Here is a 27,284-nt window from a genome sequence, read left to right as displayed (position 1 = left end):
GAATGGCTCTGCTTCAACTGTAACAAGCCTAGACATATGGTGCGAAATTGCAAGCAACTAAAGAAAGGGAATGGCAGGCGAAAGTATAGCAAACAGCTCAATGCTACTTAGCAAGGTTAGGGCAGGTACAATTCCCTGCGAGGACAGATATGCGCCACGTTATAGGGAAAAGTGTCACGGTTCACCAAGGCATAGGGCGCCAGTTGGGTATTATGAATTAAACTCAATCTAGAGAAGAAAGGAAAGAGAAGAGGAGCACTCGAGAAGTGGCTCAATCTATATACAGCTATGTTGTTGTAGAGTGAATTCTCTTTAGCAAGACCAGTTCTGAGAATTCACTCCACAACTGAAAACTTTGCTCCAACCCCGGAAAGCTCCCCACACCCCTGAACCCCCACTCGAGCTGCAAGGCGCACTTGATATCGTAACAAAAAGAGACCTAGAGCACTAATGCTTAGGATCTTAAGGAATTCAACACGTCAAATGGAAAAGACAAGAGTGACGACTTAGTGAGCTGAAGTCAAAGAGCTCACTAGCTTTCAGAAGCATCAGTTACAAGTGTTTAAGGAAAACGCAAGTGAGACCCTCTTTAAGGAGCAGCTACTAGGAGCAGTAAAAACCTTTAAGGAAACCATGCTCTAGGAAATAGTCAATTAAGGAATTCCTATGCCAAAGCCACCAACAAGATGGCTAGGCACCACACAAGACTAGGAGGTTACAGTCTACACAATGAGGTACCAACTAGAATATCCATACTAGTAGGGACTACGTAGAGCAACTACACAGAAAAAGAAGCCATAGAATGGCTAAAGGACAAACTTTACAAATACAACGTCTAGGATGCTATTGTAGAAGGAGGAATCTTCGACATATATCACCCTAACAAAGAGATCTATAAGGATCGATAAGAAAGCCTATTATAAGTACTAGAGCAACTAGAGCTAGGGGAAGGATATGAAGGACCACAGCCTATAGAGATCTAGGCTGCGAACAATTACAAGTTCGAGGAGTCCATTCCTAAGGAGAAAGGGAAGACACGAGTGTGGGAATTATACTAATGTCTGCAAGATGCAGCAGAATGAGCAGAGGAAGGACCCTAATGCGACATAGTCCTAGAGGATATGTACTCTATATTTTCTCAAACTAGCAGTTGGGGTCTAGGTCAAACACCCCTACACTCCCTTTAACGACACTATACTTTGTCAAAGACACTCATTTACCTACTACTAAGCTATAGAGCTACAACTCCGTAGCAAGGCCGTAGGGCACACTACACACCACACTTGTAGTGGCTCATAACATCAGACCAGCGGGACCAGACCAACCGGTCCCGCATACACCACCTTTTAGGAGAACCTTTGAGGCACCGCCCTCTACTAGCAAACCTAACACCATCCCAATTAGCAGGGAAGGCGCTTAGTGAACGGGCCTTACAGCTACGTAAACACGCAAGAACTGCTCTCTAAGGTCATACTCTGTACATAAACCTATAGCTTAGCACGTCCCCATACCCTTGGGAGGTCTTAGGGCCGCGGGTTACACCTGCGGCCCACTAGACGTAAATAAATATCATCATCATCATCATCAATCATCAACAGAGGTAAAGGGTGCCTAAAGCAGCAGCCGCAACCCCGAGAAGTGGCTTTATTCTATAAATACGCAACTCAATTTATTTATATTCAAATGGAAGACTCGAGTTTGAATATTCGCAATAATAATTATATTTATTTGCATGGTTCTTATCTATTCCTGATTCATAAAGCTAACCAAGTAACTCCTCTCATCAAATTTCGTTAAGAGCTGGAAGCAACCCCGCTCTTGAAGTCGTCCATATTACTCGCCTCCCAGCCATGCGCTCTACATGCTCTCAAGTATGCATCAATAGCTTCCCCAACGCCATAATCCTCACGCCCCCCCCTAGTAAGCCTCGCTGGTTTCGGATCTGTGCTTGAGATTGCCATGCGTACTTGTAACAAGACGCTCTCGATCGAAGAAACAGCCGACCACCCCGAGTTTGTGAGCAGCTCCATACACAATGCTCCCCCGGCCGTCACATGTCCTCCACCGCCAGCCATAAATGGCAAGAATCGTGGGCGGATGACACGTACGAACGGGGGTGACATCGGATAGTTCTTTCCAAATCGCATCTCCAAGACGATCGATGATATGTTTGCATCCTTCATCTCCATGGCGAGAGGTAGTTTCGAGTCGAAGGAGTGGAGTTCAACGATCCATTGATACATGTTGTCGATGGCGTCCCCATCGATATACCAGCCGAGCTCGTGGAGTGGTGTTGCGGATTGGACTTTGAGAAGAACTTGAAGATCACGAGCTAACATGTTGGTTGCGGTCGAGGTAGCGTAGGAAGGAGAGCCAAGGAGGGTGATTGTCGACCTGTCGAGAGATCCCGGGATAAAGTCGGTTTGGGGGCCAGCATTCGCCTTGACTACGGAATTGCTCTCTTCGTCATCTATTAAGAAATTGATATCATCAAGATCCGAATCATCAGTAAGATCCGAATCGTCACCTGCCGGATTCTTGAAAAAGATATTAGCCAAAGACCGATGCTTTTGTTTCTTCTTTTGGTTCCCAGGCGGGTCAGGCCTCTTGGCCCAGATTCCTCCATTCTCAACTGAGAATGTTCGTGAAGGGGGAAAGGCGCTTCTTGGGATCCCAAGCACTTGTCCATTGACTCCAGTGACTCTTCTCATGGGATCCTGCTTGATGTATTGAACTGCTTTAGAATCGATGGGACCATTCGGCATATTGCCTTTGCCTGCAGCTCCTACGACTTCGCCGCACAACACAAAGAGATATCTGCACTGGATCCAATCGACGTGTTGTACGACCAGATGGGGATTATTGCTAGTAAACTCCAGAGGGGCGTTGACTATCTCGTTCAGGCATATAGCCTGCGCGATCTTGAGATTGGAACCAGGCCAGTACCTCAATCCGGCATCCTGTTTCTGTTAGCAGTCGAATCTTGATAGTAAGAGTACAGTAACTTACACAAGGAAAGACACCGCCACGAGCGTTGCAATACCCCAAGCTTGTCTGAAAGTGTTGGGAATGGTAACAGCCATTCCCAAATGCCCTCCCGTTAGCGATCTGGTTGAAGTCCAATCCACTTCGAATTATGCTGTGCCAGTTGTGAACAGCACTTCCGTGCCACGCAAATAGCGTGGGGAACTCCTCGCTGATGCTGCCCTTCTTAAGTGATAGGGCTTTGTGGAATTTTTGCTCTTTGTCTGGGGCACCCTGGGCAAAGCGGAACTGAACCCACCCATCCAGATTCGTAACCTTTTGTCCCAAGCGAGAGGCATTATTGAACAAAGCATCTGCTTCTGGCTGACCAGGATATCTGTCAACCTGCACGATGCATGACAGGTTCGAAGCAACGATCCAGCGAAGTAGGCCCAGAGCAGCAGGACACATTCTATCGGCCCAATTGCGAAAGCTGGGTTCTCCAGAGACCTTCGTTGACTGAAGATATGCTCTCATATCGTTGATAGAAGGCATATTCCTCAGTAGTGATAAGATCGTTGCATCTTTTTGTGAAACAGTGAGGTCGTCAAATTTCATTTTAAAGGCGGCCAGCTTTACCCGGATACGGTCTTTGGGTGAGGCGGCGGTGCTATTTCGGGAAGGCGCGCCTCCAAGGTTGTTTTCTTGGATTACCTGAGGCATAACTATCCCCCCGGAGCTTGTGTTATCATATTCCAAGCCGGGATTGATAAGATGCATGTGAGGGTGCGTATATGAAGCAACTCTGAAATGGAAGATATTTCTTCCTGGCTCCTGAGTTGCATCCTGAGTTGTAATTTCTACCCAGTCGCCCACCACTACATCGCAGGGATCTTCGGCATCCATAACAACTTCTTTCTTTGCCAAAATAAAACAAACGACATGGATGCCGGGTACTTTGGTTTCACCACTAGGCGGATCTTTCGGGGGTGATGTTGATGGTGCTCCCTCAGTGAATTGCACAATGGCATTCGGAACAGGTTGTGCCACAACCAACCCCATCCCTGTAGGATACTTGCGCATACTTCGAGCATGGGTACTGGCGTAGGCAAAACTGACGAGGAGATCGACGACGTATGGCTGGGTTGCCACAGAATGCTCAACCGATGGGCCAAAGCCCAATGCCATATATTGGTATAGACAAAGCGGGTTAGAACAAACGTAAGGTTTCAGAGCCTCAAAGCTGTCCTCAGTTTTGGAGTGACACACCAAACAGAATTCGGTGCATCGAATGAGATATCGCAGGCAAAACTGCATCGCGATGAGAGGAAGCGAGTAGTTTTCGCCTTCAGAGTCTTCAAGATGGTCGATTGAGGCAATGGGCGGAAGATCTTCCTTGGTGATATCTTCAGTGATGGAATGGTCAACTGGCTCCCTCGAAGACATAGTTGCCCGTGATTGGTACATGTTGTAGGCACGTTTTGCCCCTTCCCATCCAAGACCATCGTTTTTCCGGATTTTAAGCAGACTTAGAAAGCGGTCGCTTAGAAGTTGATTCATCGGACTGGATATAAACAGGGCGTGGAACTTGCGATCATCAGTCTCCTCTGGATTCTCGTCAAGCTCTAGTGTATTTGAGAGAATATCAGATGCTTGAAGCCTGGAGGTTGAAAACGCAGCCACAGCGTCCGATAAGCAGGGTTTATAATGATTGCAGACCCCAATTCGAAACTCAATCTGAAGCTGACGGACGGCGATGTCCATGACTTTCTGGAACGTCACATATGGCCCTGCGTAGTGAATGAGCAGAACGATGTACTGATGTGGCTGTAAATCCCAAGCCTCAATAGCCTGCTCTGAGAGTCCAAGATGTGCAACTTTAATGGACATACTTAGGATGCTGTCTGTAGAGTCAGCTCTCATCCCAGCCAAAATTCCAATCCTGAATCCCGCCAATTTCGCACGTGTTACGTCTTGTCTTATCTTCCCCTGAATAGCTCTTAATATTGACGGATCCAATGTGACTTTGGTGGATGACATGAAAATATCACTAAATGGGGAGCCTGGAGACCAGTCGTTATCATCGTCATCGTCCCCGTCATCTTCGACATCTTCTTGGCCGCCATAGCCGGGGTGAGTGGCCTGATCATCTTGGAACGAGCCGCCCATAATAACATCGTCATCGTCTATACATAGCGGATCTTCTTCTGAGCCGGTTGCCAAAGAGCGTAGAGTTGCCGCAGTCTTTTCCAGAAGACCTTGAACTGTGAGGCCGAGTAAAGAACCCTGGATGCTCTGAAGTTCCCTTTCAAAAGCTGGTGGGGCTGAGACGGAGTCGACACCAAGAAAATAGGTATTGCCTTTTGGATATGCGGAGGTATCTACCATTAAATTAGTATGAGCAGTTCATCAGTTTGTGCAAAATTGGCAGTGAACAGGAGCCATCATTTGAAATAGCGGTTGCCACGTCAAGGTCATAATGGGAACCTGTGAATAGATCCGAGAAGAAGTGAAGTTACACCAGAATTTGAACTTACCGGTTGCGAGGGCCTGGATCAGCACTGAATCACCTGATCCAGTTGTGAAAGCGAAGGTGAAGTCTTCTCCTTCATCTCCGATTTGTACACGTTCAATATCGTCAATAGTGGTGTTACTCGCCGCGGCGACATCAGCTATGAAGGCCTTCCGAGTCATGATGTTCGAGTTGAGATTTGTGAGCCAATTTAGTTTCCGATTTATCAAAGACGAGGATCATTTATAACCACCTGAGGAGTGGAAATTATAGTATGCTGTATTGCAGATGAACAGAATCTCCCGAGTGAGGCTGAGGCTGAATGCTACAATGTACTGGCCAGTTCGAAGCGGGCCAGACCATTATTCACTCTGATCTTTGTCCATGAAGTAATGGTCAAGAAGGTCCCTGGATGTGCCCATGTGAATCAAGAGTCAGCAAGAAGTTGGCAAGCGCCTTCACTAAGGGACATCAGTCGATGCCTAATGTGCTAGAAAAGTCGCGAGAGTTGTGGTCTGAGGATAACAAGCCGCACCCTTACACCAGAGGAAACATAGGCAGTCGTCGCATTATACCAGGGCACTGTCTCAAAAGGGGGCCTCATCAGGTACAGCGCGGGGCCCTGGCATGCAGCCAATAGGGACGACAGCTGAGGGCCAAAAGAGCTTACTGGGGTAGTCGAGTACAGTACGGATCCACGTACGAGCAGCTTAAGTTAACGACTTTGGTCTTTCGCCACCAACTGCCTGATTGCGTAGAATACTTCAATTGAATGCGCTTCAGATTATAGAACATTTTGCAGTCTTTCCTGTTTATGGTCCAGCATGGCCTGGGACTCTGAGTCTGCCCGGCGGCGGCAGAGTAACATTGTTTCTCCGCAACGTGTTGAAAGCCCAGCACAGCCGCTGGTCACCAAGACATACACGCCTAAATCTACCCACGTAGCAGATCCGACGTTGAATCCATTTCTTGCACCTTCATTCAATGCGGCAGACTATTTGAATGTGACGCTGCCACCATTGAAAGCTCGAACATCGACCCAGCGCGTCTCCAAAGAGGTTCCACTTGCCGACCTGTCTACGCAGACACAAACGCTGCTGTCACAACTAAGCGCACACACAACGAGACTTACGAATACCTTGACACAACTCACAGATGAGATAATACGAAGTGGAAGTAGACTGGCATACGAAGTTGAAGTACTGCGCGGCGAGACGCTTGGATTGTCGGAGTCATTGACCGAAGGTCTCCATGAGGACATTTCAAAGTTTGTTCCCGGTGGTATCGATAGCAGCCCAGGAAGGAAAGCTTCAGGAACAGGTGGGACGGCCCGACGGAAATCATCTATGTCGCTAGATACAAAGGTGGCTACAACTACTACACAGGCTGCGGCCAATGGCGACCCTCCATATATCCAGCAGTTGCGCACTCTGACATTAGTGAGGGACCGACTCGATACAGTCATCAAGACTTTCGGCGATGCCATGTCTTGGACATTTCCTCCGTCAGAAGTCTCAGTGAGCTCGGGATTCCTATCAGTCTCAGCAGCTGAGCCGGGGTCGGAAGCACAGAGCATCGAGGAGAAGGGCCAGCAAGTTTCCAAGAAGCTTCGTGACGAGATTGCCGATATACTTATCCGCAGTGATGACCCCGTGGACAACATTGAAGCGGCCGCTAAGAGAGTAGAAGAGCTCAAGGAGCTCAGTAAGGTGTGGAAGGGCACGGCAGAGGAGAAGGCAAGAGTTCGATTTGTGGAGTCCCTGGCAAAGATGGTCGAAGATAGACATCGCAGCCTTCTCCGAGAACAACAAGAGCAAGAGAAGGGAGCTAGAAGTAAACCTGAGGTGAAAGCGACAGGCACGGTCCCGACGGCCAGCGCAACGGATTCGAAGGCTCAAAGTAGCTACGGCTTCATTAGCCAGCTTCAAAAAATGCGCGGTGGTATTTAAACGGGATCAAATGAACAGAACATTTACAACCAAATATGGTGCGAGGTTAAACAACGGCTGCCCTGACTGGTGATGGATTGCAACGTGGCTCAGCCCATGACTCCAGAGTTTTCTCCCGTCCAGCCCTGCCCATGGTGTCGATTTTATGTTTATCACTTACATTTTAGGAAAAGTAAGGTGATCGTCTCTATTATTGCGGTTCTCGTGCGCGGAATCCGCCTTTTCGACTTTTATCGTGATTATCATCCGTTCGTTCCTTGTCTAGGGCCCATTGCGTCACCCCACACATATCTACTGTGATAAGCTTAAACACCACGAAATGCCACGCCACTTCTTTCCACCATTTTAAAATATCGTTGTTGGGTCGTGATGCATGGCAGCTATTTAGGCAACTCAGCAATGGAAGATGGTTTGGATATCGTTCCCGGTGGAGGCAGCAGTAGACCTGCGTCCTCCCCGATCTCACTTGCTGGAATGTTTATTAGTGGTCTTTGCCGGCCAGGTCGTATTCGCGGTCGTCTAGCCATTGCACTTCTTATCAGTCTATTGTTGGCTGCTGCATATATGGTGAGAGGTAATACGGTATGAAAAGCCCTATCTCATTAGCATTTGGTTATTATAGAGGGATGTCAAGTCTGACCTTATATTCCAAAGGATCATATTAAAAACTACGTTTCCACGTCACTTTCCTCAAGCAACTCAGCATCGGAACCAGAGGAATCAAAATGGGGAATCGGCGGCAACAATAGCTCCTCGAACGGCTCTATCGACGGAAACAAATTTGTTCTCATAATTCCAGCCCGACGTCCCAGCGTCGCCCTCTGCAAGACTCTGGTATCTGCAGCTATATTGAACTATCCTCCGCCTACTCTCATTGGCTATGGAAACGATAATGGAAATGAAGCAGATGGCGGGGCCACTACGGACACTCTAAAGTTCTTATTGAGCAGACAAATACAGGATGGTGACCTGGCTTTAGTCGTGGATGAGAGGACATGGTTTCAATTACCCGGACAAGTAATGGTTGATCGTTTCGACTCGCATCTTCAAAGGTCTAATGCCCAATTACTTGCAAAGTATGGCGCGGGAAGATTCAAGGAGAAGATTCTATTTGGGGCTGAAAAGTCATGCATTGATCATAAATCAGACGACACAGCATGTTATGCCTCGCCATTATCACCAATACCGAAAGACGCATACGGACCCAGCACGGACGAGCCGCCGACTTCAAACTACCGGCCTCGATATTTATATTCGCCAAACATGATGGGACGAGCTGGAGATCTGAGAGATATGTTGCAGTACGCGCAACTGAAACTGGACACCAGAACCTCGAAAGAAAGCACGCAATACCTCTATTCTGAGATATTTGGAGATCAAGAATTAAAACGAGAAAAGGTCAGAAGGGATTCCCTGGGCCCTATATCCGCTTTCAAAGAGTGGCTCATACGGAACAATCCTAAAAATGATCACCAAACGTTACTCGGTATCGACAAGCTCGACCTGACGAACACCGGATCTACGAATAATAACAATCCCGATTTTGGAATTGGTCTAGACTATTCGAGCTCGATTTTCCAGGTTCTCGATAATAGTGTCGATGACATACAATTTGTCACATTCAACCACCCCACTATAGTCAACTCCCCCTCGCGCATCTCCGCCTCCGATTTCAGCCACCCAATCTACCTACCCCAAGACCTGAACTCGACCGCCCCACCCTTCAAACTGCACAGCACACCAGTTCAAGGCCCAGTGTCCGATCTCCCACTTGTAGAGGTCGACAAGCTGCCCGTCAATAAGCCATGGGCGGATGTGGCACTGGCGACGAATATCATTGTTCCCGGAACAGAGATCCCAAGTAGTCTGAGCCTCTTTGGAGCAGGGACGCCGGGACTGGAGGATAAGTGGTGGAAGAAGATGTGGTACCAGCCCAAGGCTAGAGCATTGATGAGACGGTATATGCGAAGCTACACTGGGCATATTGCTGCAGAGGCGGCAGCGAGAGGAGGTGAGTATTGGTGGGACTTTAGGGGAGGTAAAGGGGGGATGTGGACTGATAAAGGTATAGCATCCACCCGGGAGTCTGTGATAATGGCTAACTTGAAGTTCAGGCGAGTTCCTGGAGTGGCAGGAGGTTTGTGGTCAATATGACGAGGCTGCTTTTGGGGATAAGATGGGGAAACTGGGAGAGGAAGACAAGGTGCCCCAGCCGGTATACAATAAATTTGGGAAGATTATTGCGGATAAACCTCCGCAGTAGTCGGCCTGTTTTGGACTTGATAGATGGTGCATCTGAGAAGGAATGGAGTTATGTGGTTTGGCTCTCTTAGAATGGGAGGGTTGGAAAGCCATTTCGGTGGCGCTTGGAAATTTAGAATATGCTGAGATATCGTTAGATATTCAATAGACACACTATCAAAGTCCTAGGACAGGACGTTTATAGTCAGAAAGTTGGGCTGGGGAGGTTTCTATTATATATGGTGCAGCCTCGCGTGTACTATTAGTTCTCTCAGGCAAGATGAATCAATGGCAAGACAATAGCCGTCATTGATGCGACGAGGTAATTCAGATAATATTTACCAGAGATTATTATCTATACAATAGAAACACAATCCTACCACTATGTACTCGATCGTCTGTAGTCTTTTATCATTGTCCCTTTTCTGAGGCTGAAGCCTCGCGCTACCTCGAACACGCCAGCCTCGCCTGCACGGCTGCGACAAACGGTATTTCCGATCTTTTCATTGGCTCAAACCAAAAATCCGCACACGACGCTAAATCCATCTGATGAAGCGCACCAGGGCCATGGTCACAGGACTGAATCTTAGCAGCAGACGGTTCAAGACGCTGGTAATGGGAATATTTTTAACACAACAAAGGCCAGGAGTGACAATAGCTCGCTACGGATCGGATCTTTTATTTGTTCCATTAAACATATATTTATCTCAACTTGATTACCGTCGCCAGGTTTTCTGCAACGACAATCACTGCACCGACCGTGAAGCTCTGTCAACACGATTCTGATCAAAACCAATTCTCAGAAGCTACGAACAACACCACACTCTCATACGCATCCTGCAAATATCTACAGACTTTGGGCTTCGAACAATTGGCGACGCAGAATATCGCGAGATGGCAACCAGTCAATCTCCGATCCTATCACTGGCCATAGACAGAGACGACAATGCCCCTCCTGCCCAACCTCTCTCGAAGAGAGACAAGCGCCGCACTGCGTTGATTGATCGACTCAACGACATCACGATGCAGTTTTCGGCGAATAAAGACCAGTATTATCGTGAGCAACTGGGTGTTGTTCAGCAGGACATTGCCTTGATTCTCCATGCAATCCCCTACGTGGAAGACCCGACTAAAGAATCAACTGTCGAGCTGCTGGCAGTCATCCAAAAACTTACCAGGGGCGACCCACGAGCCCTCCAGTCTGTCAAGGAAGGAGATCTCCAAGGCGTTGGAGGGAGAATATACCATGAGTTCAGAGATGAGATTCAGGACGCCATGGAGCGTCGAGATGCCGCTTTATCAGCGTATGCAGTAAGTGGAAGAACCCCTCAGTTAAATCTCAACTATCACTGACACGTCTCTCTCAGTTCGAGCACAAAAGCAATTTCAGTGAACTCAATACCAGTTCGGCATTTTTGACGAAGCTCGCTGGACGAGAGCATTCGGCTCTCGCCAGTACTATTCGCGACCGACTCATAAATTCGATTACAGAAAGAAAGCGAAAGCTTAACAGAGACATGACAAGCAATGAAGGAATCGACAACTCCAATGCATATCACTACCACCCAGCGCAATACAGTGTTCTCAACCCCACGAGCCCTGGCGGCATTCTTGGGAAGCGTTCATCAAGACACCGCCGAGACCTGGACGATCTGCCGGCAATGCTCGATCCCACCAAGCGCAAACGCCGAGCTGTCGACGACGGCCGGGCGTCTCCAGTCCCGAGCCGCCGTGCGCCAATCGACCTGCACCAGATTGGCTCGAACACACCTCTCAATAGATTCACAGAGAAAGCCCAAGACCCTGAGTACCCGCTATACAGTGTCGACAAGCTCTTTACTGAGAAAGAGTTGTCTCTGCTTGAGCGCCAGGCTGCCGAGGCAGCGCACAAATACATGGTCCGCCATAAATTCAACGAAGCAGCGACACGCTCCCAATCCGACAGTGACGGTTCTCGCAATGGCGACGCCGACCAGCGAAACAATGACTCCACACCCGACTCGCCCCTGATTGCCCCAGCCATGGACCGCACAACACGCTCAACTCGCGGCATCGGCGGAGCGACCAGCGGCTTCATTGGCTCAACGGGAATTGAAGTGATCGCTGATCTCACTCTACCATCCACATTCACCGGCCAGCTGAACCAGATGCCTCGTCTCCCCCCGCCATTGTACCCCAGCATGACCAAGTTCTTCGGCTCCACAAAGGGCGATAACATGCGCCCCAACCTCACCGAGGGCGTAGCCGGCGACGAGCTCAACCAAGACATGAACCGCATCGAGTGGGGCAAGCGCGTGAACTCCCAACTCAAGCCCGGAGCCAGTCTGGACCAGGACGTCGAGACCGACAAGGGCACCATCCCCGGCGACCGCCGTTTCCTGGCCGCCGCAATCGCCGAGCCGGGAGTGTATCCCGTGTGGCTCAGCGGCAAGAAGAGGGAAGAGCGCATCGAGAGCGAGTTCGGTGTCGGGAAGCGTGCCGCGGCGCGCCTGGGCCTGGATGCCGAGGAGATGGGAAGCACGGCGATGAGCAAGCAGAGTAGTCGTGGTGGCAGTGAGGCTGGGGGCGTGGAGATGAGCGGGGAGGGCTCGAGGCGGAAGGCGAAGAACAATTAGTGTTGTTTCTGGGCTTTACATTACGAATTACGATCAATGGATATGAGTAGCGTCTTGAGTCCTCCCGGCGCGGGCTGGTTGGTTTGAAAATGGGATATGGAGTTTTTTCTCTTACTGGGTATTATTGCTTCCTGGAGTTTTGTCATCCGGGTTACCCATTTGGATTTTGTGCACATAATTGGGATGCTTCGGTATCATATTTAGATTTGGCATTGCGTGGATTTTCGGTGCAGTATACATACACCTGCAGCTTGAAGACAAGACAGACCAGTACAAGCGTTCATTAGATACAAACAATTCACAAAATTTAACAAAGCAGACAGAATGAAGAGGAATCTCTGAATTTTATTTTTGAGGAAATCTCATTAAGAGTTCATGCCCAAATACACCCCCTAAATACGCCATTGAGTACAGCCATATCCATGTACGACCGCTGTGCACATATATGATACAAAACGCCAAGCAATTACAGAAAAAGAAAAGCGTAACTCTCGCCCTCTCTATGCCTTGCTCTTCTTGCTCTTCTTCTTCTCCTTCTTCTCCGACTTGTCAGCCTTCACCTCCTCGGCATCCTCGCTGGCACCGCGCTTCCGCTTCTTCTCCTTCGATCCGTCAGCGGCAGCAGCCTTCTCCTCGGCCTTCCGTTGCTTCTTGAGGTCCTTCTTGCTGACCACGAGAGGAGTGCCGTCGGCGTTTAACTTGATCTCGCCACGCTCAGCCTTGCGCTTGTACTTGGCCACGCTTATTCCGGCGGCCTCGGCAAGAGCGCCGTACTTCTTCTCGTCGGTCTCGCCCTTCTTGGGGGTCTTCTCCTTCTTGGACTTCTTCTGCTCCTTCTTGGACTCCTTGGGGGTGCTGCTGGTGGCAAACTTGGCGTCTTCCATCTCAACATCCTCGTCAGACTCCTCGGACTCAGACTCAGACTCGACCTCTTGGATGAGCTTTTTGTCCTTCATCGAGGACTTCTCCTTCTTCTCCTCTACAGCGGCGGGCGCATCGGAAGCGATTCCGTCGGCATCAGCGTTGTACTTCTTTGCCTCCTTCAGCTCCCATTTGCCTGGCTTGTCCAGAGCCTTGCCGTCAGGGCCGACAGCCACGCCTCTTGGAAGAAGCGGCTTGCCCTCAAGGCCACGAAGGTGGCGCTCGATCTTTGCGCGGGAAAGGACACCAAGAGCAGAGCGCTCCTCCTCATCGACATCATCGCCCTTGCCTTCACCCTGTGCGCTCCAGTCTGAAAGAGCATCGACACGGAGACCGATGGCAGCCTTGGCAGCAAGCATACGGGCGATTTTTCCCTTGTTCTTACCAGTCGCCTGTCCGACGAGGGAGGCGTGGTAGATGAGACCGTACTTGGGTGTGTCGTGCTTGGTCTTGAGAGCACGGAAAAGAGCCTTCTCGGCACCAAGAATTTGGATGGTAGAGGCAGGCGACTTGGCAAGGTTCATTAAAGATCCAGCGTGTGCGATAAGTCTGGCACCGACAAGCTCACCGACAAGCTCGGTAAGGTTGGGGGCAATGGCCTGCATACGGGCGCTGAGATAGCTGGACAGTTGCTGTCTGTACTCTGTGAACCCAACGACTTGCTCGGCGAGGAGCTGAATGTTGTCCAAATCCTCGGGTGTGATCTCGGTACCCATGGAAACCTCAGCGGCGGCCTTAACAGCGGCCTCAATCTCCTCTGGGAGGATATCCGAGAGGTCAGTGGTAGCGGCGTTCGTGCGCATACCCATCTTCAAGATGATTCTGGCGATGGCGAGGTTGTCGTTGATGATACGGGCCATCTCAGGGAAATGCCATCCGTACCATTCCTTGACACGCATAGCGTAGGTGTTGAGCTCCTTGTCCAAGTCGTCCAAAAGTGCAATGGCTTGAACGATCATGGTGTCGACCTTGTCGGGAGAGAACTTAAGCTTGTGGCGGGACAGAGAGTGCGACAGACCAAGGGACATGGTTGAGATGTTCTCTGGGAGGAGGCCCGGAATGAGCGCTGGGAGGTTCTCACGAATCGCACGGAAAAGCTCGTTGGAAGAGGAGTCGGAGATTGGGGTGAGAGTCACCGATGGCAACTTGTTAATTGCTTGCCCGAGTTTTGGGTCGGCAACAGCCAGTGAGGCCTTCTTCTCGTCCTTGATTGAGTCGAGGAGCTTGGCCAGCATGGGAGTGACCTTGCCATCGACCAACGACGCAACTTCCTCGAGGGCCATAGCGGCACTATCGAACTTCTGGAAAGTCTTGAGTTTGAGCCTGGAAGAAATGGAACATTAGTTAAGAACGCGCAACACCAATGGCTCGAACATCATGGCCATTGTGCACTTGCTGGTAAAAACTTACATGCTGCACACACCCTCAGCCGTGCCGGCCTCTGTTGCGAGGTTCTCATTTTTCAGAAGTTTCTTGTCCTTCGCCTTGAAGAGCGCATATCCTGCGCTCGTCTCCGTAAGTATAAACAGCGTCATTTTGAAGGGTGGCGGTTGCTGTTGCCGGAAGCGTGGGGAAGTCGTCGTTGGAGAGAGCTGTTTTGCTGAGCGCTCTTGCTCCAGAAGTTTTTAACTTTTCAAAATGTTAGAGGCAGACGGGACTAGCGCGGATTGGCGAAAGTTTGTACTTATTCGGTCACGTGATTTGATGGTAGCTCAGGTGGAGCCTTGGGAGCTTCACAAGACGTTGAACACCCACCCACTCTCAAACAACCACCAAGCCTTCAAGATGGAGGGCCTCTTCTTCAATGTTAACAATGGGTAAGTAGTCTTATGAGTTTTTCGGGATTGTTTCTGACGTATCTGGCAGCTACATCGAGGGAATCGTCCGTGGCTACCGCAACAGCCTCTTGACGAGCCAGAACTACAACAACATGACACAGTGCGAGACTATTGATGGTGGGTCATTCTATATAATACTCATGACAGAAAGGATATTGATGTTTTAGATCTCAAACTTCAACTAGGCCCTGCATATGGGGATTTCCTTTCGTCTTTACCTCCGAACCCCTCCACTTCTTCTCTCGCAGCAAAGACGACAGACAAACTGATATCGGAGTTCCGCTATCTGCGAGCAAATGCTGTCGGGTCGCTGGCAAAGTTCATGGACTACCTGACGTACGGTTATATGATCGATAATGTTGCGCTCCTCATTACAGGGACGCTGCACGAAAGAGACACTAGGGAACTAATGGAGAGATGCCACCCTCTTGGCTGGTTTGAGACCATGCCGGTTCTCTGCGTCGCCACGAATATGGAGGAGTTATACAACAGCGTGTTAATCGAGACACCTCTTGCGCCTTATTTCAAGGGCAGCCTGAGCCACCAAGATCTTGACGAGCTGAACATTGAAATTGTTCGAAACACACTTTACAAGAACTATTTGGAGGACTTCTACAACTTTGTCACCACGGATTCTGATATTGCCGGCACCCCTACGAGCGAAGTCATGTCAGAAATGCTAGAGTTTGAGGCCGACCGCAGATCGATTAACATTACGCTGAACTCGTTCGGCACTGAACTATCAAAGCAAGACCGCAAGAAGCTGTACCCAACCTTTGGCAAGTTATTCCCCGACGGGATTCTGATGTTGTCGAGAGCAGATGACATTGAAGGTGTACGCCTAGCTGTCGAGGGTAACTCGGATTATAAGTCATACTTCGACCAAACAGGGCTGGGACAAGGTGGTGGTGTTGGCGCTGGAAACATGAGCGGTGGTGCGGGGAGCGACACCAAAAGCTTGGAAGATCTCTTCTATCAAAAGGAGATGGAAATTTCCAAGAATGCCTTTACAAGACAATTCACATATTCGATTGTATATGCATGGATTAAGCTGCGGGAGCAAGTAAGTCGAACCTATTTATATCACAAGTTGTTCAAGGTCTAACATATGATCAGGAGATCCGCAATATCACTTGGATTGCAGAGTGTATAGCACAGAATCAGAAGGAAAGGATTGGGAACTATATCAGCGTATTCTAGCCATATAGTTAGGCTTTCGATACGTCGTCCTGCTTTTATTTTGCACGGGTTAGAAAACAGTGAGATAGGCGCAATAGGCGAATGGGACACTGGTAGTTTTACATAATTCACAATCGAGTCTACCTACTCGATTCTTATTGTACATTGCGCCTTAACGACATATGCTGCTATTTTACAAACTGATCTCACCCTTCCATGTTCCTTCGGTCAGACCCAACGTCGCAATTAGGTTCTGCCAACGATCACCTCCTCGCTCCTTTCTCCTGAGGTACTGTAACAACTTCTGTCTCCTATGCACCAATAGTCTGAGGTTCCTCTTGTTGGCCTTATCCTTTTGGCGCCCCTTCAACAACATGTGGTCTGCAAGGACCTTGATCTTGGCCGTCAAAATGGCTATTTGAACTTCGGAGCTACCAGTGTCTGGACCAGCACGGGGTGTCTTCTCCATCTCCGACTGTGCCTCAGCAGCTCCAGCCGCACGAAGTCTCAGGACACCATCGGTGTTGTGGCGGCCAAAGGTATCAATGCAACGTCGGATATTGGCTCTCGTCCTATCTTTCTGGTTTCCATTCTCCAGCGCCAGAATGCGCTGAACTGCTACGGTGGCTCGCTCGTGATCTTCGGCATGCTTGCGGATCTCCTCGGCTTCCCGTACTGGGTCGATAATGTCTCGGTTTTCGGAGACGACGGGTTGCGTCAGGATGAATGAGTGCTGCAGGGCTGTCTCAACTTCGGAGGGTTTGACGAAGTGGTTTAGGTGGCGTGTAGTGTTCCTGTCCAGCCCTTGAATGGGGGTGGCAGTGTTGAAGGACTCGACAAAGGGCGTTGTGATGCCACGAACTGGGTCGCCTAGGGCGGCGTCACGCTCCGCGTTCAACTCATCCCGCCTCTTAACATTGGCTGCCTTCCTTTGGCGTGCTTGGGCCAAAGCATATGGGTCACGGTATCGTCGCTTTGTCGTGGACGCATTGGCGACAGATATCTTTGATACTGGGCCGGCGACTACAGGCTTTACAGCAGGTCGTGCGCATACTGCGGAATATTAGTAACTTGTGGCATTATAGAATTGTGTGTACCACATACATGACAGAGCGCCAAAGCGCGCCAGCAACGGTATTTGAGGCGGCATGGCTGGTTGCTATACTTCCTCCTGACCTGAATCCCGGCCTCATCAACACAGCTATTTTCTCGGGCGTCGCCAATGGTTAATATGCACTAGCCTGCGTTTGGGTTAGTGGGTTTTACAAAACGCTAAACCCTTTCAGGCCTTGTCGCGAAACCCTACGAGGGCCGACGCACACTGAATATCGCCAAAAAATTATCGTGAATTTTTCCTCCTTCACGTCTTTTTCCTCCTCATCTTCCGTCAATCACAACACCACGGTCTTACCAGGTACCAGATCAACCGTCAAAATGGCTCCTTCTCAACTCCCCCCGATCTTCAATGCCACCTCCCAGGACATTGAGATGCTCCTCGCAGCTCAGTGCCACTTGGGCTCCAAGAACATGCAGGTTCACATGGAGAACTACCTCTGGAAGACTCGCCCGGATGGAATCAATGTCATCAACATTGGCAAGACCTGGTAAGAGACGCTCTAATATGCTACGCATAGTTTCTGCTATTGCGCTGGAATTTGGTATTAACGTGTACGCTTAGGGAGAAGATTGTCCTCGCTGCCCGTATCATCGCGGCCATCGACAACCCCGCCGACATCTGCGTTATCTCCGCTCGCCCATACGGACAGCGCGCTGTCCTGAAGTTTGCCCACCACACCGGTGCCGTCGCCATCGCCGGTCGCTTCACCCCCGGTAACTTCACCAACTACATCACCCGCTCTTTCAAGGAGCCCCGTCTCATCATCGTTACCGACCCCCGTACCGATGCCCAGGCCATCAAGGAGGCTTCCTACGTCAACATCCCAGTCATTGCCCTTTGCGACACTGACTCCCCAACTGAATTCGTCGACGTTGCTATCCCAACCAACAACAAGGCCCGCCACTCCATCGGTCTCGTCTGGTGGATGCTTGCCCGTGAGGTCCTCCGCCTGAGAGGTACCATCGCCAACCGTGAGGCCGACTGGGACGTCATGGTCGACCTTTACTTCTACCGCGACCCTGAGGCCGAGGAGAACAAGGAGATCGCCGAGGAGGCCAAGGCCCCGGGTGCTGAGGAGGTTGGAGCCGGTGCCATCGATTCCGGCTTCGCTTCTGCTGGTGCCGCCGACTGGGAGGTCTCCGGCCCAGCTGCAGGTGCTTTCGCTGCCACTGCTGCCGCGACTGGTGCCGCTGCTACTGCTGGTGCTGGATGGGATGGAGAGGCCGGTGCTGAGTGGGCTGCTCAGCCAGCTGGCACCACCACCGACTGGGCCGCTGCTGACCCAAAGGCCGCCACTGAGGACTGGTAGATGCCTGTCTTCTAGGTCTTATTACAGGTCAAACTGTAGAAAAAGAAACGATTTGCTACCCCATCATGTCGTTGCCTGATTGAGGATTCGCGTGCCTGACACTTATGAGGGAAAGATACTGGGCTGCTGGTGCACTCGTTCGGCGGTTGAGGGAAAGCCCTGTGCTGGCATGTGTTTTGATTCCTTTGTCTTGGGACGCGTACTATATGGAATGCGAAGCTTGTCGGAGGAATTACGCAATAATGCATTACTGGAAGCTGTCCTCGGCCGCATCTATTTTGTGTCATTTGGTGCCATTGTGTGATGTGTATGTGACCAGTGTTTCTGCCTTGGGTGCTATGTTCCGTAAGCTGTTTCTTGCCCCTGCCATATATACTGTACCTTCCTACGATATCATGAATGCTTATCTAGGGGTAGCTTCCCCTTTCGTTGTACCACACCACACCTCAACCTTTCAGTTTCTTCCACGTGAGGCCAGCAGCCTCATCCATTCTGCTTACTCTACTTTCTGCCAGAGATGTGCACGTGCATTTATACAGCCTGCCAGTATCACCAGCCTAAGCCCAAACTTGGAGTCTCACGCACCATATCCGGAAGTTTCATGGGCAACAATGCCATAATAAGTACGTATCATTAAAGTCATATAAACAGGCTAACCCACCAAAACGACTAAGAAAGAACCTCCAAGACGCCCAATCGATCAATACAATGGCCCAAATAGGCAAAGCACCCACCCAAGCGTCCAAATCCCTTCCTGAAAGGGCAGAAAACCCCCCCGAAACAGCGCTAAATCACCCTTTCTGGGCGACTGGGACGCCCTTCTCGCTCAAAACCCAGCAAAAATAGCCAATCCAAAACCCGATTTTCGCCCCGATTTTACCCCTCCGCACCCCAAGCCAGCCCAGGCGCCCTAGCCAGAGCGACCCCCCCTGGCTATCCCCTCGCAGCTCCCCCCTACTAGCAGGATCTGCAGCCCTAGCGCTAACTCTCAAATCAGAAGCTCGTAATGGTCGTGATAAAGCAGCAGCGAGTGTGCCGGACAAGGTTGTGCGCGGCTATTTGCGGGGGGAGGGGGTGTTCCGCTCCGCTCCGCCAGCCACTCCGCAGATGGCGACGACGACGGTTTTTACGACGCCGACGTAAACAAAAAAAGATCAATTGTGAGGGATTGAAAAAAGGAGGTTTCCCTGGTGACAAAACCTAGTATTCTGGTGATGGGTAACGCGCGCGGGCCTGTTTGTACTCTTGGGGGTGCTTTCGCGAGGTTTTGCTTGTGAGAGCACTGGGAATGGCATTAGCTATGTTCTCAACTTTCCTTGCTTTGAAAGTTTGAAAACGGCGAGATTCTGTTCTTTCTATCCGTTGCAATTTGAATCGCAACTGGTAGAATTTCGCAGGTCTCATTTGGAACGGTCCAAAACCGGTGAAACCAGCATTCCAGGACAATAGAGTTCTAGATTGCAGATCAAATTAACGGTAAAACTTACGAAACGTGCTTCTGGCTCCACTCCAAATCCCTCTTCACCTCCTTGACATCCTGGAATCCAGTCTGCATTCTGGCGCGAGATTTCGCCAGACGAGCCTGTGCTTTTGCGCGCAGCTCCTCAATCTCGCGCTGCTTGTTGTTGAGTTTGCCGGATCTGTAATTTAGTCAGTTATGCATTCATAGATTTCGCCGAGAGAAATTATCAATCAGCTATCTCTTTTTCCGCGCGCTACAGAATCCAAAATGTTGAATTCTCACTGGAAGTGAAAAGGGGGCAGTTTCGCTAATGGCGGGGTAATTAGGGGTAATGCGCCGAGACCCCCAAAAGAAAATAGAACTCACGCCTGTGCTTGGGTCGCCAAACTGCGATCCAGCGGAAGTGGGTCAAAGATCATGTTGGAGAATCGCTCGCTGACGTATTCCTGGAGATCGATTCCGTTCGCTGAGTTCCTCGTCTCGCACTCGCTGCTGGCGTAGGAAGGAGTAGTGCTGTATCCAGAAACCGAGTATGATGGCCCAGTAGCTGAGCCGGAAGTGACCGAATCAGCGGTCTCTGGTGGTGAGACGGCGTAGCTGCGGCTAATAGGTGCAGGGTGATAATATTGCGACTTGGAGGTCATGGCGATGGGGGAGGTGACGGAATAAGTGTAAGTGGCCATTTTGATGGTTTGATAGAAACAATAAATTGAAACTGTGCGGTTTGAGAAACGGTGGCAGGAGGGATGATAGCGTTTGGAATATGGATGTTAGATGAACCGAGGTTTGGTATAACCTTGGTGTATAGACAAGAGTATGTGATAGCGGTGGGGTGGTGGGTGTTTCTGTTTGCTGGTGAGACGACGAGGTGTGTGAGTAAGGTGCTTGAAAGAGTATGTGCTCTGGGTAGTTACTGTGCAAACGGGTATGTGAATGTTAGGAAAGGAAGGAGGAAAGTCCTCCATCGAGGATTCTGACCTCCCTTTTATACTTTTTCCTCATTCTTCCTCGCTTCGGGGACAGGCTCGATGGAGGAAGGTTGAATAGGTTTGACCCTATTCCTTCCCTTTGTGTCCTCGTGTCATACTCTTGACCCCGCTCGAGGGACTCCAGAGATAGGCTGAACACCCCCCTTCCCCCATCCTCCTCCTCAGTTCCGGAAGCTCCGCTCTCCTTAGCCGCCGTTCCCGTCCTTCCAAGGTCCTATTTCCTGTAAGTGTGGTGGTCCGGCCATGGACCCCGGAGCACCCTGGTTGACGCCATCTACGGGGATTGGTCTCAGACGCAGTTTCTATTGATCACAGATAGCCGTCATTCGAGTTTTGCTCCGTCGGCACACCTGGTATTGGTGGATAAGGGGAGGGGATGGGGGGGACGGTAGACGGGCATTGTCCAGTCAGATGCTGGTCTCAGGGAGCGAAAGTTGTGAGGCGACTTGATTAAGGCGATGATACACTTCAAGCGCGGTGACGCTAGTCGGGCTGGATAAAGCAGCACTGGAAAGTGGGAGAATGGGAGAATGTGGGAAGATCCTATGAAGGTTGTTGTCTCAGCATTGATATTAACATGCCCGATATTGATATTGGGGACATTTGTGGGAAATGTATGGGAAATCCCAAGGGCCCAGGAAAACAGAATAATCAATGATGTCAGGCAGAAATGCATCGTCGGGCTGTGCGTGGGCATGGGCGAATTGTGTGTCCAAAATATTTAATTTTTTAATGGAAAAAAACATAAATTCGTCCCTGACATCACTTTGTAATGTCCGATCGGAACCCATCAAACAGATAGCTTGGAAATGCCATTTTCTGCTGTGATAGGCTAAGTGATACAACTGCGGTATCAAAAAACCTTTGTGGCTTTGTGTTATGGGAACACAGAGTCTTCCCCATGCATGTTACAGTACAGTCAGTACAAATTTTCGGGCAAGTATCATGCTCCCCGCGGCACGTTTTCCCCCTAGACCTCAGCACCCTCAGCACTCAGCTAATACATTGGAACGGAATGCCACAAGGCTGCATTCGTTGGCTAAGGACGGGGTAAGCCCGCATATTTTCTGCGATCAAATGAGGTGGCCTATACATGCCAGGAACCAATGAAGCTGAACGAGGCGACTGGCACCTGTGGCACGAAACATGGGCTGGACACAAATTCCAAAATATATCGTCACAACCACTGAAGGAATTCGTGCATCGGAAGGGATACTGACGAAACCATGCCTGGAGGCACAAGGCACAACAAAGTCTCAAAACGTGGAGTGCTGCCTAGTGGTAATTGGAATATTCGTCTACATAATACATGTGATGTGCTATTCGTTCTGTCCAATGCTGAGTGTGTACCAGATCTTTCCTGACCTTCTAACAAAAGACCTTGAGGAAGCCCCAGATGCCGATACCACTCAGAACTGGTATGGTTAGGTTGTCATCCCAGCCAAAGATATCGACAGCTTCACTGGCCGCTGCAACAAAACCCGTCCACACACTCATTACTGCAAGTGCAACTCCTCCTCCAATTGAGCTCTGAGAGTCAGTGAGGCTCAGACCATTCTGGATGGCGCCAGGGAGTCTCAGTACACCCGTGAACATAAATGGCCATTCGTCATCACCAGGGAACGGTCCAGTTCGTGGGGCCAACCATCCCCAGAAACCCACAGCAGTCACAACACCGACAATAAATGCAGCGGCAGTGCCAGCAAGGGATTTCCCTTTCCTGATCCGTGGAGTGAATCTGCCCCAGGCCCGCCCGAAAGTGCTTGCAGCTGTATCACACCAGCTGAGGAGGAGTACTGCAACAACACTGACGTCTTTAGGAAGGAAGTAGAGCACGGTCCATGTACCGAGTAAATACCATATGACGCCGTTCCATGAGTTGTACTCCGTCTCGCGCATGAGAGCACCGAGTGCCCTTACATATATTCGATTCAGGTATGGGAACCTAAACCTTAAATAATCCGTCGCGGCGATAGGTACAAGTGCAGCCATCAGATAAGGTGGGATGGCGCTGGTTTGCTTTCCAGAGACGTATGCCCATAATGTGAAGAATCCTATCGACACATGCAGTGCTTTCCTGGGTACTTCGTGCCTGTGAATAAAGGCGCGGAATTGTTTATGGATCGGAATCAAGCCGAGAGGGCTCGGGCTGCGACTGAACTCGCGCCAACTCCAGGCCGTCGACGGTGACAGCTTTGCTGGACTTAATAATGCCTCATCTTGTATTTCTGGCGCCCCGTTGGGCTGGGCATTGGAGATTCCACTGGTCTTGCGAACCCTGACCGGGCTTCTGCTCTTCGGCCTCGGCCTTCTGCCAGTCGCATCGGTGCTGGAGTCTGATGACTCGTCATCGAGATCTTCATGAATAGCCTGAGGTGTATTTACGCGCTTTCTCGCGGATGCGCGTGTCATCGGACCAGAATATCCATCCTGTGACGTCTCGGATGGGGTGGGCGACGGTGAAATCACCCTCGGAGTTGCCGGGATCGCGCGCGGAGGCATCATATGGTCAAAGGTCGGTAGCGCCCAGCAAGGTGCAACGCCGACGATAGTTCGCCGGTTATTTTGCAGTCGTAGTATATTATATGTAAAGTGGAGTTGAGTGTCGTGTGTCGTTAGGTTCGTAATTGTAGTGGTGGACTGTGCTATTGGCTCCAGTGGAGCGATAGGTACAGAGCAGGGCTGCGTTGCATCTTCATAGAAATGGAGATTCTGCCTACTATTTCGTGAGCTGGCTGCCACGGTTATCTTGTTATAGGGAATAGGACGTGAGAGCAAGTGAAGGGTGTCGTGGTATAGAAAATAACGTGGGTTGGTTGCTGACGACCAGGTACAGGCACAAGGCCGCTAAGATTGTAAAAAAAGTGACGAAAATGTTGGATGACGGCATCCTCCTTCTGGTAGGTCCGAGGCGCCGACGTATAACATTTTTACGATGACAATTTTTTGGTTTGGATTCACCGCGAGGTCGTTAGAAGGTGTTAGAAGGTGTTTTATATGCGTGCAGAGTTTAGCTATCTGTATACAGAGTTTTAATAGAGATGTCTGCATTTGTTTTACCTGGTCCCTGACCTCATTTCTCCAATTCTTTATCACAGGTGGGGAAATCAACAGCAGGCATGTGGAATGGGTGCCATTAGTCACGTGCGCTATCGATAACGATAAGAAAATTAATTCAGTGCACATTTTCGACCACGACCACATATCTTTGATACGGCGGGGAGCTTCGATACGCTCAAACTGAGGAAAAAGCAGACATACGGCGACATGCCAACAAAGGATGTGACCAAGAAGGATCCCCGGGCGTGGGATTCGCTCACTCCTCCACTGTCCGATTGGACTCTCAATGCGATTAAGACAATGGGCTTCACGCGCATGACACCAGTCCAAGCCTCGACAATTCCACTGTTCATGGGGAATAAAGATGTTGTTGTAGAGGTTCGTTGGAATGCTCGGATTAATTGCCAAAAATAATAACTAACAAACCTAGGCTGTTACTGGAAGCGGAAAGACTCTGTCGTTTTTAATACCAGTAGTTGAGAAGCTACTTAGGCTCCAAGAACCACTGAGGAAGCATCACGTCGGCGCAATAATCATCTCTCCTACTCGAGAGTTGGCTACCCAACTACACACCGTCCTGTTGTCGCTCCTTGGTTTCCACGCCCCGTCAGTAGCAAAGTTTACTCCATCCGAAGTTGCGACACCTTTCCCCGCGTCGACACTCTCAGTTGTCCCCCAACTGCTCCTCGGAGGAACAACAACCCCAGCCCAAGACTTGAGCGCATTCCTCAAGAACAGCCCAAACCTTCTCATTTCCACGCCCGGCCGCCTCCTCGAACTGCTATCCTCTCCGCATGTCCATTGCCCTCAGTCGTCGTTTGAAGTTCTCGTTCTTGACGAAGCCGACCGTCTCCTTGATCTGGGATTTAAAGATGACCTCCAGCGCATTCTCGCCCGCCTACCAAAACAACGCCGCACTGGACTCTTTAGTGCCTCTGTTTCAGAAGCAGTTGGCGAAATTGTCCGTGTTGGTCTCCGCAATCCCGTCAAAATCGCTGTGAAAGTGAAATCTCTCAGCGGCGATGATAAACGAACGCCAGCATCATTACAAATGTCCTACCTACCCACACGCCCGCCCGAGAAGATACCCGCATTACTCTCACTCTTGGAAAATCTAGACCCCAAACCACAGAAAACCATCGTCTACCTTTCCACCTGTGCAGCCGTCGACTACTTCCAGCATCTCCTCATCGCTGTTCTACACCCTACCTTCTCTCTGGTTCCCCTCCACGGCAAACACCCTCCTGCCGTACGCAACAAGAACTTCTCTAAATTCCTCAACTCCGTTAGTCCCATGGTCCTTCTCACTACTGATGTGGCTGCCCGTGGCCTCGATATCCCACAAGTTGATCTGGTTGTCCAAATCGACCCACCTTCCGACCCCAAGGCTTTCCTCCATCGTTGCGGCCGTGCTGGACGCGCTGGCCGCAAAGGACTGAGTGTCATTTTCCTGCAGCCAGGCCGAGAAGAGGACTATATCCCGTTCTTGGAGATTCGCAAAACGCCAATCAGTGAGCTGACGACACCAGAAGTGAAGATAAGTGAGAAGGACGTGCGCACCATAACTGAGCGTTTGCGCAAGGAGGTCTTAGATGACCGCGCCCTGCATGACAAGGGTCAGCGTGGCTTCGTGTCGTGGGTTAAGAGCTACAGCAAGCATACAGCCAGCAGTATATTCCGGGTCGCAGACTTGGACTGGACTGATCTTGGCCATGCGTGGGCATTGGTGAAGCTCCCAAAGATGCCGGAGTTGAACAAGTGGGATGGAGACAAGAGCCTGGGCGTTAAGCTCAACATGTCTGAGTATGAATACAAGGATAAGATCCGGGAGAAGGCACGCATAGTTGCTATGGAGGAGGCGAAGAATGCGGGTCCGTATGTGCCAACTGCAGAGCAGCTTGCAAGGAAGAAGGAGCGGAGTGCGTGGAGCGCGAAGCACGATGCACAGGATCTGAAGGAGGACAGGAGGGAGAAGAAGAAGAGGAAGAGAGAGGCGGAGAGGGTGGACAAGATGACTGCCGAGGAGAGAGAGAAGGAGAACGAGCTGCTGTCGTTATTGGAGCAGGTGAGGAAGAAGACGAAGATGGAGCAGAAGGCTTTGCTTGAGTTGGATAAGCAGGAGTTTAAGGGATTTGATTAGTTGAAAGCTTGCTTGCCTGAATAACGATACGACGAGGCTGTATACTTATTGCGTAAAAATATTACCACTTTCATGGAATGAGACCGAAAATTATGTTTGAAATAATAACCGTAAATGTGTACGTGAATTAGGGTGAATGAGCTGTGAAATGATATAATTTGACGTGTTGGTGTTGGTAGTTAGTCTGGGACCTTTTAACTTCTTCTCCCCGCCATTGTACTCCACCTCTCGTCAACAGTCACCACCATGCCTCGTTCCAGGTCGCGGTCACCCGCACCACGGCGCTCGCCCCCGCGGCGACGCAGCCGATCGCCAGACCGTCAAGAAAAACCCCGCGACCGAGATCGCGACAGCGAAAGAGACCGAACCCGCGACCGCGAGCCTCGCGACAAACCCAAGAAGAGCGGCTTCAAATGGAAAGAGAAGCGCCGCGACGAGGACCGCCTCGAGGAGCCTAAGCGCCTTGAGCGAGGCTACCGAAACCGTTCGCCCTCGCCTCGAAGACGTGAACCAGCGGCCAAGGGGTCCTCGGTCGAGGACAAATTCGGTGTTGCTGCCAAGTTTGGGCCGTCGGTGGCTGATAAGTTTGGGAGCTCGTCGAAGACGGAGAAGAGTGCTGCGGCGGACACTTCTAAGCCACCAGCTCGGGCGGCTGCTGCTGCTGCTGCGGCTGCACCGGTTGCAAGTGGTGAGCCTATGATTATCGTCCATATCAATGATCGGTTGGGGACTAAGGCTGCAATTCCATGTCTTGCGAGCGATCCCGTCAAGCTGTTCAAAGCTCAGGTTGCGGCGCGCATTGGAAGACAGCCACATGAGATCATGCTGAAGAGACAAGGAGAGCGACCATTCAAAGATCAACTGACGCTGGAGGATTATGGGGTTAGCAATGGGGTGCAGCTGGACTTGGAGATTGACACTGGAGATTAATTGAAGCTGGTCAATGCTGGGAGGCGGTGGGACGGTATCATGAGGGCGTTTAGAAGGG

General features: G+C 50.4%; 12 protein-coding genes across 12 annotated transcripts; 7 read left to right on the top strand and 5 right to left on the bottom strand.

Annotated features, from left to right (window-relative positions):
• Positions 1-1,707: 1,707 nt before the first annotated feature.
• Positions 1,708-6,070, bottom strand: VC83_04279 (uncharacterized protein). The gene is made up of 3 exons (XM_024467914.1): positions 5,502-6,070; positions 3,010-5,345; positions 1,708-2,960 (listed from the first exon to the last, which is right to left on the bottom strand). Exons 1-3 carry the CDS (start codon positions 5,656-5,658, stop codon positions 1,794-1,796), a joined length of 3,660 nt encoding a protein of 1,219 aa, XP_024324643.1. The 5' UTR covers positions 5,659-6,070; the 3' UTR covers positions 1,708-1,793.
• Positions 6,071-6,300: 230 nt separating this feature from the next.
• VC83_04278 (uncharacterized protein) lies at positions 6,301-7,425 on the top strand (the record flags this gene model as incomplete). The annotated part of the gene is made up of 1 exon (XM_024467913.1): positions 6,301-7,425. The coding sequence occupies one exon, from the start codon at positions 6,301-6,303 to the stop codon at positions 7,423-7,425; it is 1,125 nt and encodes a 374-aa protein (XP_024324642.1).
• A 369-nt stretch (positions 7,426-7,794) lies between these two features.
• On the top strand, positions 7,795-9,688 carry VC83_04277 (uncharacterized protein; the record flags this gene model as incomplete). The annotated part of the gene is made up of 3 exons (XM_024467912.1): positions 7,795-8,007; positions 8,080-9,490; positions 9,540-9,688. The coding sequence occupies 3 exons, from the start codon at positions 7,795-7,797 to the stop codon at positions 9,686-9,688; spliced, it is 1,773 nt and encodes a 590-aa protein (XP_024324649.1).
• Positions 9,689-10,560: 872 nt separating this feature from the next.
• On the top strand, positions 10,561-12,281 carry VC83_04276 (uncharacterized protein; the record flags this gene model as incomplete). The annotated part of the gene is made up of 2 exons (XM_024467911.1): positions 10,561-10,977; positions 11,034-12,281. 2 exons carry the CDS (start codon positions 10,561-10,563, stop codon positions 12,279-12,281), a joined length of 1,665 nt encoding a protein of 554 aa, XP_024324648.1.
• A 500-nt stretch (positions 12,282-12,781) lies between these two features.
• On the bottom strand, positions 12,782-14,737 carry NOP58 (Nucleolar protein 58; the record flags this gene model as incomplete). Its single annotated transcript, XM_024467910.1, has 2 exons — positions 12,782-14,525; positions 14,613-14,737. The coding sequence occupies 2 exons, from the start codon at positions 14,735-14,737 to the stop codon at positions 12,782-12,784; spliced, it is 1,869 nt and encodes a 622-aa protein (XP_024324651.1).
• A 103-nt stretch (positions 14,738-14,840) lies between these two features.
• VMA6 (H(+)-transporting V0 sector ATPase subunit d) lies at positions 14,841-16,240 on the top strand (the record flags this gene model as incomplete). The annotated part of the gene is made up of 4 exons (XM_024467909.1): positions 14,841-15,019; positions 15,069-15,157; positions 15,208-16,103; positions 16,157-16,240. The coding sequence occupies 4 exons, from the start codon at positions 14,841-14,843 to the stop codon at positions 16,238-16,240; spliced, it is 1,248 nt and encodes a 415-aa protein (XP_024324650.1).
• Positions 16,241-16,359: 119 nt separating this feature from the next.
• Positions 16,360-17,551, bottom strand: VC83_04273 (uncharacterized protein). The gene is made up of 2 exons (XM_024467908.1): positions 17,324-17,551; positions 16,360-17,272 (listed from the first exon to the last, which is right to left on the bottom strand). The coding sequence occupies exons 1-2, from the start codon at positions 17,367-17,369 to the stop codon at positions 16,413-16,415; spliced, it is 906 nt and encodes a 301-aa protein (XP_024324645.1). The 5' UTR covers positions 17,370-17,551; the 3' UTR covers positions 16,360-16,412.
• A 13-nt stretch (positions 17,552-17,564) lies between these two features.
• RPS0 (structural constituent of ribosome) lies at positions 17,565-19,069 on the top strand. The gene is made up of 2 exons (XM_024467907.1): positions 17,565-17,823; positions 17,898-19,069. The coding sequence occupies exons 1-2, from the start codon at positions 17,654-17,656 to the stop codon at positions 18,643-18,645; spliced, it is 918 nt and encodes a 305-aa protein (XP_024324644.1). The 5' UTR covers positions 17,565-17,653; the 3' UTR covers positions 18,646-19,069.
• A 776-nt stretch (positions 19,070-19,845) lies between these two features.
• Positions 19,846-20,790, bottom strand: VC83_04271 (uncharacterized protein; the record flags this gene model as incomplete). The annotated part of the gene is made up of 3 exons (XM_024467906.1): positions 19,846-19,927; positions 20,133-20,285; positions 20,474-20,790. 3 exons carry the CDS (start codon positions 20,788-20,790, stop codon positions 19,846-19,848), a joined length of 552 nt encoding a protein of 183 aa, XP_024324647.1.
• Positions 20,791-22,464: 1,674 nt separating this feature from the next.
• VC83_04270 (uncharacterized protein) lies at positions 22,465-23,598 on the bottom strand (the record flags this gene model as incomplete). Its single annotated transcript, XM_024467905.1, has 1 exon — positions 22,465-23,598. The coding sequence occupies one exon, from the start codon at positions 23,596-23,598 to the stop codon at positions 22,465-22,467; it is 1,134 nt and encodes a 377-aa protein (XP_024324646.1).
• Positions 23,599-24,297: 699 nt separating this feature from the next.
• Positions 24,298-26,383, top strand: SPB4 (ATP-dependent rRNA helicase spb4). The gene is made up of 2 exons (XM_024467904.1): positions 24,298-24,534; positions 24,587-26,383. Exons 1-2 carry the CDS (start codon positions 24,364-24,366, stop codon positions 26,294-26,296), a joined length of 1,881 nt encoding a protein of 626 aa, XP_024324444.1. The 5' UTR covers positions 24,298-24,363; the 3' UTR covers positions 26,297-26,383.
• A 159-nt stretch (positions 26,384-26,542) lies between these two features.
• On the top strand, positions 26,543-27,226 carry VC83_04268 (uncharacterized protein; the record flags this gene model as incomplete). The annotated part of the gene is made up of 1 exon (XM_024467903.1): positions 26,543-27,226. One exon carries the CDS (start codon positions 26,543-26,545, stop codon positions 27,224-27,226), a length of 684 nt encoding a protein of 227 aa, XP_024324445.1.
• Positions 27,227-27,284: the final 58 nt, after the last annotated feature.

The sequence above is a fragment of the Pseudogymnoascus destructans genome (genome assembly GCF_001641265.1).
Source record: "Pseudogymnoascus destructans isolate 20631-21 unplaced genomic scaffold scaffold_9, whole genome shotgun sequence".
NCBI classification, from domain to species: domain Eukaryota; kingdom Fungi; phylum Ascomycota; class Leotiomycetes; order Thelebolales; family Thelebolaceae; genus Pseudogymnoascus; species Pseudogymnoascus destructans.
Note: the sequence above shows the minus strand (reverse complement) of the source record. Positions and strands in the feature narration are given on the sequence as shown.